This window comes from Photinus pyralis, unplaced genomic scaffold (genome assembly GCF_008802855.1).
Source record: "Photinus pyralis isolate 1611_PpyrPB1 unplaced genomic scaffold, Ppyr1.3 Ppyr1.4_LG3b, whole genome shotgun sequence".
NCBI classification, from domain to species: domain Eukaryota; kingdom Metazoa; phylum Arthropoda; class Insecta; order Coleoptera; family Lampyridae; genus Photinus; species Photinus pyralis.
Window position 1 is genome coordinate 12,187,835 of NW_022170510.1, and position 10,674 is coordinate 12,198,508.

At 35.2% G+C, this 10,674-nt stretch overlaps 1 protein-coding gene across 2 annotated transcripts; it reads right to left on the reverse strand.

Moving 5' to 3' along the window:
• Nucleotides 1–1,987: 1,987 nt before the first annotated feature.
• LOC116167434 (venom carboxylesterase-6-like) lies at nucleotides 1,988–9,618 on the reverse strand. 2 transcript variants are annotated; one of them, XM_031482797.1, is made up of 11 exons: nucleotides 9,484–9,618; nucleotides 9,278–9,429; nucleotides 6,073–6,169; nucleotides 5,830–6,021; nucleotides 5,598–5,783; nucleotides 5,189–5,548; nucleotides 2,928–3,103; nucleotides 2,736–2,880; nucleotides 2,553–2,682; nucleotides 2,262–2,502; nucleotides 1,988–2,111 (listed from the first exon to the last, which is right to left on the reverse strand). In XM_031482797.1, the coding sequence occupies exons 1-10, from the start codon at nucleotides 9,515–9,517 to the stop codon at nucleotides 2,310–2,312; spliced, it is 1,665 nt and encodes a 554-aa protein (XP_031338657.1). In that variant the 5' UTR covers nucleotides 9,518–9,618; the 3' UTR covers nucleotides 1,988–2,111; nucleotides 2,262–2,309. The 2 variants fall into 2 exon arrangements, with proteins under 2 accessions (XP_031338657.1, XP_031338656.1); XM_031482796.1 differs by lacking the exon at nucleotides 1,988–2,111 and having other exon boundaries at nucleotides 2,261–2,502.
• Nucleotides 9,619–10,674: the final 1,056 nt, after the last annotated feature.

Genomic DNA, 10,674 nt, shown 5'->3' on the forward strand with positions numbered 1-10,674 from the left:
TTGCCCCGAGAAAAAATTGTCTCAGATCGACCCGAAAAAAAATTTTCTTATAGACTGTGGCCTGTATAATTTCAAACAGTTCCAAGATTGGGCTACTAGTTCAAAAGTTACAGACAAGGGTATACCTAATCTAGAAAATATTTCTTTGAAATGATCAATTGCTTCTTTGGAATCTTTATACCTCAATTTCTTTAACTCAATCCACTTACTAAATGAATCAATTACTACTAGGTATTCCGAACCTCCATAATACAAAATATCAGCAGCAATTCTAGACCAAGGCCTTTCAGGGCACTGATAAGGTAATAATGTTTCTTTTTGATTATATCTTTGATTCTTTTCACAAATTTTGCAATTACGTATATATTCATAAATGTCTTTCGACATTCCGCACCAATAAAGTAATTCCCTAGCTTTTGTTTTAATTTTCTCAATACCTAAATGTTGTTCATGTAACAATTTTAAAATATACAATTTTAATTTGTTTGGTACCATAATTTTTTCATTCAAAAATAGAATTCGTTCATATGTGGTTATATCATGCCTCAGTATCCAATAATGTTTTACAGTCTTTGTTAAATTAACAGTTATCAGACCATTTATTTTCACACATGTATAAAATTTGCCTTAGTCATTTGCAGTTTCTTTTTGAAATTATGCTTTTTTTCTATCTGAAATGGGAATATATTTGGTCAAACCGTGAACAACAAAATTTAACTGATTATGAATGTATGGGTCAATTTCTTTTATGTATGATCGTGATAAATAGTCAGCTATATACATATATTTTCCTTTTAAATATTTAATTGTAACATCATATTTCAATAAACCCAATCGCATTCTTTGTAACCTTGCAGAAATTTGATTAATTCCTTTCTTGAAAATACGTTCTAAGGGTTAATGGTCTGAATTAATAATTACTGCCCTACCATAAATGTAGTAGTGAAATTTTTCACAAGCAAATACAATGGCAAGCATTTCCTTTTCAATCTGGACATAGGCCTGCTCACTTTTATTAAGAGATCGAGATGCAAATGTTACAGGTTGTGAGTTTTGCAACAAGCATGCACCTAAACCATTAATTAATTAATTAATTAGTAAATGCACTTCAATCATTTGGTTTATTAAAATCAAATATGGACACGTGTGTTTTTGTTCCAAGAGATAAGCGATTGATTGTGTCCACTTATGTGAATGACATTCTCATTTTTGAGGAATGAAAATGCAAAAAATGAGTTAAAATCGGCATTAAATTCGAAATTTAAAATGATAGTTATCGGTGTTGCAACCAATGGTATTGGATTTCAAATTACGTATCAAGATGATGGGATATGTCTTGACCAATCAAGATTATGCTGTGGAAGTACTTCAACGATTTGGCATGTCGAATTGCCAATCTGTATCTAAACCAGGTTTAGCACTTTCACTTGATATTTGTCCTAAGAGTGAAGTTAAAAAGATCGAACTGAGCAAAATACCATATCAAGAAGTGGTAGGAAGGTTAGACCGGATCTTGCATTATGTTTGTGCCATCACTAATGCCCAATTATACTTAACTTTAAGCGATACTTAATTTGAACGGTGCAATTGGCCGTAAGAGTTCCTAGCTACAGATTGTGTGTGTATACAAGTAGCGAATAGTGTGCAATAGGCTTTAATGCAAAAATTTCTGAACTCTAATAAGCATTTTTTTGCAAATAAACCGTGTGGGAGATAAAAACTCAAAGCAACTATAACACGAATGAGGAGGAAAGTTTTTGGGCATTCTGTTGCCATGCAAAATAGCCAAACCCTATATGGGGATGAGAAATGAAAGCCTGATCTCAACAATTCGCCATATCGATCAATATCGCATGGGGTTACGAATAAATAAAATCGAATATTCTGTTATAAACGTATCATCAGATCTTTGCGTTATATGTCAGTATTATTTGAAAAGAAAATTTGGGTGCGGTTACTGATCGTTTCCCTATAACAAAGGCGTAGATTTGTAAAAATATTTATTGTAACAGTATACATAACAATGAAATAAAACATAACAAAATGTAAGTTTCACATAATAGCGTTTGGCAGCGGAATTGTTTTTCATAATATCGCTGCCAAATTTTGTCCTGAAAAATTATATCATTAGTGGAGACGATACTGGCTATGACCATTGAATACTTATTTTTTATTCAATGCTATGACATAATATAGTGCTGACAGTTGTAGGCGATTATTCACCTCAAAGTTTATTGTGTAAAAATGTTATTTTTTAATACCTTATCATTTTTCCGGCCGAACATCTAACCGGTAATTTCACTGCTGTTCTAGATTATAGGTATGGTTGTGCCATTTCGTACAATGTTACCGTTTTCCTTCAATTCCAAACTGTCCCAAAAAGCTTTGGCACTAATTTCGACATTTTCCACCATATTACAGTCATCGGCGTCATGCATCAATAAGCAATTCAACTTTCCTGGCGTCACAGGCTCCCAATGTACCCCATCCGCCCCTGGTTTACTAAATTTACTCTTACAGATTATCGTCATTTTTAATCAAGATATTCTCACCCATTCTTCGCGTACGACACAAGAAAGTCCAGCAGCAGGTTCTTCATCTCCGTTTCAGGTTTTGATAGCTTGATATCTCGTATAGGTTTCAGATCGTGTAACAAAGCGACATCGTCCCCATGCATGACTCCTATAAAAACATAATTATGATTGCATTACGGGATAGGTACTATAGGTAATTACCCTCAACAGCTAAACCAAACAATTTGACTAAACCCTCAGTTTTGTTGAATTTGTATAACCCGGCGTACACTGGTGATTTTCCAAACTTCGCCTGCATTATTACAGCCCGCTCAAATCCCACATTAAAATATCGGTCACTCATCAGCTACAATCAACCGATAGTAAGTGCGTTAAGCGATAGTATTTACGTACATCAGTGAATTTGTTGATATTATCTTGGCAAAGTTTCTCGTCCTGGAAGTAGTAAGACTTAATTCTTCGGGCGACCGCCTTTTTCTGGCTTTCAGCCACAGCATATTGGTAGTCGAACATGTAGGGCGACCATTCATCCCAGTGCTTCTCAATTTCAGCGTAAGATGCAGGCGGTTCTACAAGAGCAACTTGTTCATAAACTCTAAAGGGTCCGTTAACTTGGCCCCCCCCCACTGAGAGATTTGATAGTCGTATTATTTTAAAATGAATGCGCTCGTTATGCGCTCATATGCGCCACCGATAATAACTCTTGCGCCATTATCGTTTTTTAGAAATCCGAAAAAACATTTGGGGGGGCCAAGTGAACGTAGCCCCCCCCAGTACGTATTTTGTCCCTTGTAACTAGGTCACCTGATACATTTGGTTATGAGCTCAATTGCGCCACTTGAATTAAAGCTAGCGCCATTACGGTTAAGCCGTGACAAATTTTCAAAAAGCGGGGGGGCCAACTTAACGTTTTTAAAAGTTACTTTTTTTTAACATTTTTTTATACGAAATTGTACTCTCAGGTATGCGCTGAAATGCGCCGTAAAAAGATATCTTTGCGCCAGTCTTGTTTTTTGGTTATCCTTAAATATATTTGGGAGGGGCCAAGTGAACGGAACCACCCTTAACGCATTTTGCTACCGGTATTTGTGCCACTCAATACATCTGGTTATGCGCTCAATTGCGCCACTTGAATTAAAGCTAGCGCCATTACGGTTAAGGCATAAAAATTTTTTTAAAAGTGGGGGGGGGGCTAATTTAACGTTTTCAAAAGTTACGTTTTTTAACATGTTTTTTTTGTACTACATCGTACCTTTCACCATGCGCTAAAATGAGCCGTAAACATAAATCTTTCCGCATTATAGTTTTGAGAACATTTTTTAGTACCCATAGAACTATAACGCTATTCATTTTAAGAAGGTAGCGGTAGAAAGCATAGGGACAGTTTAACCTTCACTGTGATTGGTTAAAAGTTGGTTTGGAGTCGATGCATTATGCCGCAATGTAGTTCATGTATTAACGATCCTCGTGATAGTTTATAATTTTGTATTGCTGTATGTCTGCCCGTCTGCCTGTGCACGATAACTTTGTTTAGAAACGTCCGGTCGCTTTCAAAATTGGTACACATGTTCTTAAGGATATAAGAAAGGTCGCTATTGTTTTTTAGTTCCGTAGACAAACGGGCCAAACAGTTACAGCCCAAAAACTGCTCGAACCTTCAAAGAATGGTATCTTTTATAATAATCTGCATCCGCCATTTCTTTTCTTAAAGTCAAAATAACTTAAAAACCATAAATGGTAGATATCAAAAGAACTGAAATTTCACGTAGAATCCAAAAATGTAATAAAAATAGGGGTTGCCATTTAAAATAACGAAGTTGCGCCCATTTTGAAAATATTTTACATCGATTCGGTCTTCGGAGTAACTCCTAAGTACAAATTTTTAGAAACCTACCTATTTTACTTTCCCAGAAACGTTTAACTAAAGCTCCCAAAAAAACACCCTGTATAGTTCTTCTGAAGCACTATAATGGCGCAAAGGTTTTTTAGTTTACGGCGCATTTTAGCGCATGATGAAAGGTACGACGTAGTAGAAAAAACATGTTAAAAAACGTAACTTTTGAAAACGTTAAGTTAGCCCCCCCCCACTTTTTAAAAATTTTTTATGGCTTAACCGTAATGGCGCTAGCTGTAATTCAAGTGGCGCAATTGAGCGCATAACCAGATGTATTGAGTGGCACAAATACCGGTAGCAAAATGCGTTATGGGTGGTTCCGTTCACTTGGCCCCTCTCAAATATATTTAAGGATAACCAAAAAACAAGAATGGCGCAAAGATATCTTTTTACGGCGCATTTCAACGCATACCTGAGAGTACAATTTCGTATGAAAAGATGTTAAAAAAAAGTAACTTTTAAAAACGTTGGCCCTCCCACTTTTTGAAAATTTGTCACGGCTTAACCGTAATGGCGCTAGCTTTAATTCAAGTGGCGCAATTGAGCGCATAACCAAATGTATCAGGTGACCTAGTTGCAAGCGACAAAATACGTACTGGGGTTTTTTCGGATTTCTAAAAAACGATAATGGCGCAGGAGTTATTATCGGTGGCGCATATGAGCGCATAACGAGCGCATTCATTTTAAAATAATACGACTATCAAATCTCTCGGTGGGGGGGCCAAGTTAACGGACCCCTAAACTGGCAGCATTTCAATACGTAATGCGCTAAATATGATTCCTTCTTCCGATGTTATCCAGGTTAACCATGGGACGTTATTAACTTCTCCGCTTAACAATTGTTGGTATGGATGTTTCGTCATGAAGGAGGTATCTGTGTCGACCTCCACTACAGGTGCAAACGGAGACAATGGATAAATATTAAATCGGTAAATGTCTCTGGTTTTTAAAACAAGCTCTTCAACGGGAACCTGTTTCAAACAGTAAATCATATTTCGTATGTTGGCATCTTCACAATTTAACAAAGCAGCTAGTTTTTTGGCCTCCTTTAAGGCACCCTCCTGGATTGCCCAAGGCATTAGTACATTGCCACTTTGTGATATACCCTTGTGGAATAAACCTGTGTACAATAGTTTTAAACCATTACCCAAAACTCGTAGTTGCACTACCTCTAGATTTTGGAGAAAAGTAGTGAAAATGAACAGACGCACCGCCTGCCGATTGGCCCATCAGCGTAACTGAGTTAGGATTGCCTCCGAATTGTTTAATATGCGTTTGGATCCATTGAAGTGCCAGTTGCTGATCTTTAAGCCCATTATTACCCGGTACGGTTGTGTCTTCGACACTTAGAAATCCTGTAACACACAGAATAGAAGAATTAAGGTATCAATGGTATATTACCCAATGCTCCAACCCTGTAGTTCAAGTTGACGTATACAAAGTCGCGATCCATAATGATACCGGGTGGAGCCAGGTTACCGTCTCCATTCATAAACGCGCCTCCATGTATATTAACGACAACGTCAAAGCTATCGTTTTCAGATGGTTGATCTTTGGGGACGTAGACATTAAGATATAAGCAGTCTTCTTGGGCTGAAAAGATGCAGTGCTAATAATGAATGTTACACTACCAAGTATACCGACCTTTTTTCTCTTCCAAAAGCGGATGCCTGGTTTGAGAGCATACGAATAAGGTATTGGCATCCAGGGTTTTATTCCATGGACGTGCACTTCGAGGTGCCTATCAAGGATTTCTCATAAGTTATTATCTCTGTTGTGATATGTGTAAAAACGTTAGTCGGAAATGCACTTGTTCTTTGAGTTTGTTATTTAAGAAGTACCTAATCTTTGCAATCGGCAGCGATTTTTTAAGTGCAACAAAGAAATTCTTTTATTAGGGAATTGTGTACTAAATAGAGTGTCTACTTTATTAATTTAATCGATACGTTGGCGTTGTATCACACTTCTTACAGTGAACAATTTAAACATTATAAGAATACAAAGACATACAAAAAAAATTAATATTTTTACAAAACAAATACACTTAAGGATATGGCGTGCCTTACTAAAATATTTATTAATTAAAAATGGACGAATACAGAGAAAAATAAATCTTAAAAGTCCTCACTACTTGTTGTGAAAATTCAGGTTTTGAACTGTCAGCACTTGTACAGATGCGAGATAGATAGAACAATTTCAAAACGATAGACATGGTCGAATAGTGGCAGCTCGGGTACAAAACTTTTCTCTTGTAAAACAGCACGCGTGCTCACTTACACTTACAGCAAACCGAAAACTATCTCTTGTAAGTCGTTTTTTATTCAGTCAAATTGCCCATTGTAAATGAGATCGAATTTATTAATCTAAAATAGGAATTTCTAATAGGGAAATTTAAGAATAGCTTTCATTTCTTCATTATAATAAAGTTTAAAGGACAGATGAATTAATCCAGATAAATAAGGAGAAAACTCTAAGCGACGCGAGATTTGTTTTATTTATCAGTACAGCAGGAAATTAGAAATGGAACAAAAAAATTCAAGTATCAAGTAAAAATGAAAAGGAAGTTTTGAATTCGGAGATACTAAGAATTATTTCAGCTAGCTGCTGGTCAGTTAATTTTTTGTTCCAAAGAATTTAAAAAGATAACGCCTCACTCGTGTCATCTATGATGTTTTTTTACTCGCGACCCCTAGCATTTAATATGGCTACACTTGCAGAAGAACCGTGTAAGTACATAATTTTTCATTCAACCTCTAGATTCTAAGTGCTGCGATCTCAAGTCGTCGGACGGACGTCTAGAAAAATATGCTTAAAATGCGAAGAGTGCCAATTTTATTTAATACTGTAGCGAATAATCTAGAAACCCCGATAGACATCGAGGCGCCAATGAGAGATGAGTAATTGGAGATAAGAAACTAAGACGGATATGACGCATTCTTTCCGGGAAATATGGCGTGTTTGTTCTAGAACATTCTGAAGCGTTCTTGAGCTCTCGAGAATATTCCAAATAGATTGTTGTTTGCTATATAAGTAATTCTAATTGTGTTTTAAGTCACTTCCAACATCGAAGCGCTTGAGTTATGCTATAAATAGAGAATGATAAATAATAATTAAGTGGGATTCCCGTTCGACAAACCAAAACAAGCGTTTTGGGAACACTGCCGCGATGCATTGGGATGGGACAAATTTTTAGTTCATTTTTGGAAAAAAAATTCGCCATAATATTCGTTATGGCTGGCTGACTGACTGTCCGACTGAGATCTCAGCAATTACAATAGATAGGGACTTTAAATTTTCACTAAAAGCTTTCTGTTATAGTGTAGATGTGCAGGCTCTAGTCTATTTTGAGTTAGATTACTCGTGAGATCGATAATTTTAATCTCTGCTAATGAAATACTGATCTGCATTACCAAAAATGCGATTTCATCATGCATATGCTGATTTACAACTTGTTTATCTACTAAGCCTAAATATTTTTAATGATTTATTTAAAATTGGAAAGGGCATATCCCAAAATCTATTCAAAGACGTGCCACAATAGTCTGTGTAACTCTTATGGTTGCTGAGAAAAGAAATTCAAGCAGAAATACAAATTTCACCACTCTTGTGAGGGTTACTCAAACGAAACACGTTGGACCTTCGGTTAATTTGGATAAAGTGTAACACCCTGTATAAGAATCATCCAAACCTTAATGGCACTGTAACATTAGGGTTGTAAAGGCCCAAACAAAACTACACAAGGTAATTTCAGTCGGGGATTATCTTCGTTTTAAACACGCGGTAGTTACCGACAGTTTGACTATTTATTTACAGAAATTGTATGTAGTAAAATTAAACTCAAACTAATCAATTTACGTTATTATGTAGGAAATGTTTCTTGCTGAATCGTCAACACGTTGCATTCTGGTATTGGCATTTCCTTGATATCCTGCATTTCCTTATTTTTAATTCTTGACAATGTTATACTTAAATTGTGTAATTCCTTGTTGTTCGTAAAATTATATTTCCTTAACAATTGGTGGCCTTTCAAATCTGTTTTTAAGTAGCCTTTTATATTGATATTCAGATTCTGAATCTTGAAATTTTAAAACCTTTTGGGTATACGAAAATATTTTTTAAAGTTAACCATTTTATTTATAAAATGAGGGTAGGTTGGCTAATTGGCACATTTTTAGATTTTTTAAATGCATTTTGTGGTCATTCAGATTCAACGGAAATTTCACGGTTTACAAACTTTCTTTTAAGCGAACTTAGTCGTTGTATCTCGGATTTTTAATTAGAAAATTCCAGTACGCGCTAAGGATATCATAAATTTGAAGTCAGAATTCTAACTACCACAAGATCTATGCTGTTAAAATAACAAATATTTAAGATTTACTTTCGGGTTTAGACAAAGCTCTAAAAGTTTAAGATCATTTAGCGTAAAACTTAAGAAACTAAAAATTGGAAGTTAATGTTTTACGTTATAGGTACATTTACAATTTTAGAAATCGGTTTTTTAATAATCTTTAATTGGAATCATATCACAAGTTTTAAGCCTTCTTTGCGAATTTAAAGATATGAAGTCTGCGCAATTTAATATCTCATTCGGTTGAAAAGCTCATTTCTAAAATCTTTTTTTAAATGCATACTTTAGTACCTTCAACAGTATAACAGTTACCTTGCCTTTGTCATTTATGCATGTGCCAAATCTGTTTACAATTAAAAATTAAAGCCATTAAAGGTAAAGTGTAGCATCTTTCGAGGATTATTCTGTTCTTGTTTCAATTATGAAAACATGGTGGCAAACTAATAAATCAAAAGCATCTAGCTAGATTGATGAAGTTTAAAAGAACACGTAGGTAGGTACCTCAAATCGTAATTCTCCAACGGGCGGTTCTGCATAAGGAATACCTTCAAATGCGGAAAATCTACGACCCTCCAGCGAATACTTATGATATCCTCGAATGTTTCCCAAAGAAATGCGGACCAAAGGTGCAGCTGGTGGGTCAGCCAGTGAATCTAAAAAAAATAGGTCTATAATCTGCAAAACTATTCGAAATTAATATTGTTTACAAGTAATATAATATAACGTTAGTAGTAAATACATTCTTGAAATAATTTCGCACTTTTTTAGGCAACTACGTTCACTACTCGAAGAGTATGGTCTTCAACAAAACAATCGTTACCAATTGCGCTTGTAGTGGAAGTAATGATCTAGAAGTGGAGGGGTGGGAATATGTAATATACTCTGTCTTATAAATAAACTTGAACTCGTAATAACCTCTGTCACGCAATGCCATTGATTATTCCTAGTCTCCGTAGGGGATGTTTACTTCTACTACCTTTGGCAGAAGGAATCAGTTCGAAGGGGATGCTTAAATAATTGTTTCTGGTGTATAGTTTACCCAGGATGTGCACAAAAACATAGAACGTCGAAATTTGTAAATGCACAACATATTTAATAATGACATCCTTCGGAATACTGTCGATGGAAATCAGAAGTTGGTCCCTTAAGGTAAGTTTGGCACTATAACGTCCCACGTACTCAATCCTGAGTTGTTGCTTATATTATTAAATTGTAAATTTCGAACTTCGTTCCCTTAATGCATCAGAATCCAATTTATAGTTTATTAGTTATCCTGATATAGATGGTGCAATAACAATTGTTTCTTTCCGTCTTCCCATCTCATAGCATAACCCATTGCCCTATTTTCGAAAAGATATTAACTTCTTATCATATAATCTACCTGAGGACAAAGTAATATCGAGGTATACCGTAGTAATTATCAATATGTACATAACTTTGTTTACCACATTTCAAAATAAAATCGATATGGCATTGATGCGAATGAACTCTGCTATTACACCTCATTGTCACCTAACTAATGAAAGTTCATTACTTGTGAATGTTAATTAGCAGAAGCTTTAAATGATTTAATAGCAACATTATCTAACAGAAATGTATGTAAATTAGGCCTTACCCACTAGACAATTAAATTGGGTAGGTAAGTTAACAGATTACTTTGACATTATGCAACATTTAACTCCACTATTAATACAATTGATTATAAAACTACTAGAATTAATTATGGAGTTAATAATAACTGGGATAGGTCTAACCAATAGGTTGGTTAAGTTTGCACCAATGTCTTTGCAGTTACTATAACACTTTCGATATTGTTAAAGTATGCAATTAACTGGTCTATCAAAATTTTAGTGAATGTATATTTGTGTGGAAGTCAATTGCTACTAGGAGGGTTGTCT

Bases quoted from the DNA above. Each gene is read 5' to 3' on its own strand.
- LOC116167434 (XM_031482797.1), bottom strand. From the start codon at position 9,517: ATGTATTTACTACTAACGTTATATTATATTACTT. The intron at 3,104-5,188 runs GTATTGAAATGC...TTGCTCTTGTAG, and splicing joins AATCATATTTAGCGCATTAC to AACCGCCTGCATCTTACGCT. The intron at 2,683-2,735 runs GTAATTACCTAT...ATGTTTTTATAG, and splicing joins GTTTGGTTTAGCTGTTGAGG to GAGTCATGCATGGGGACGAT.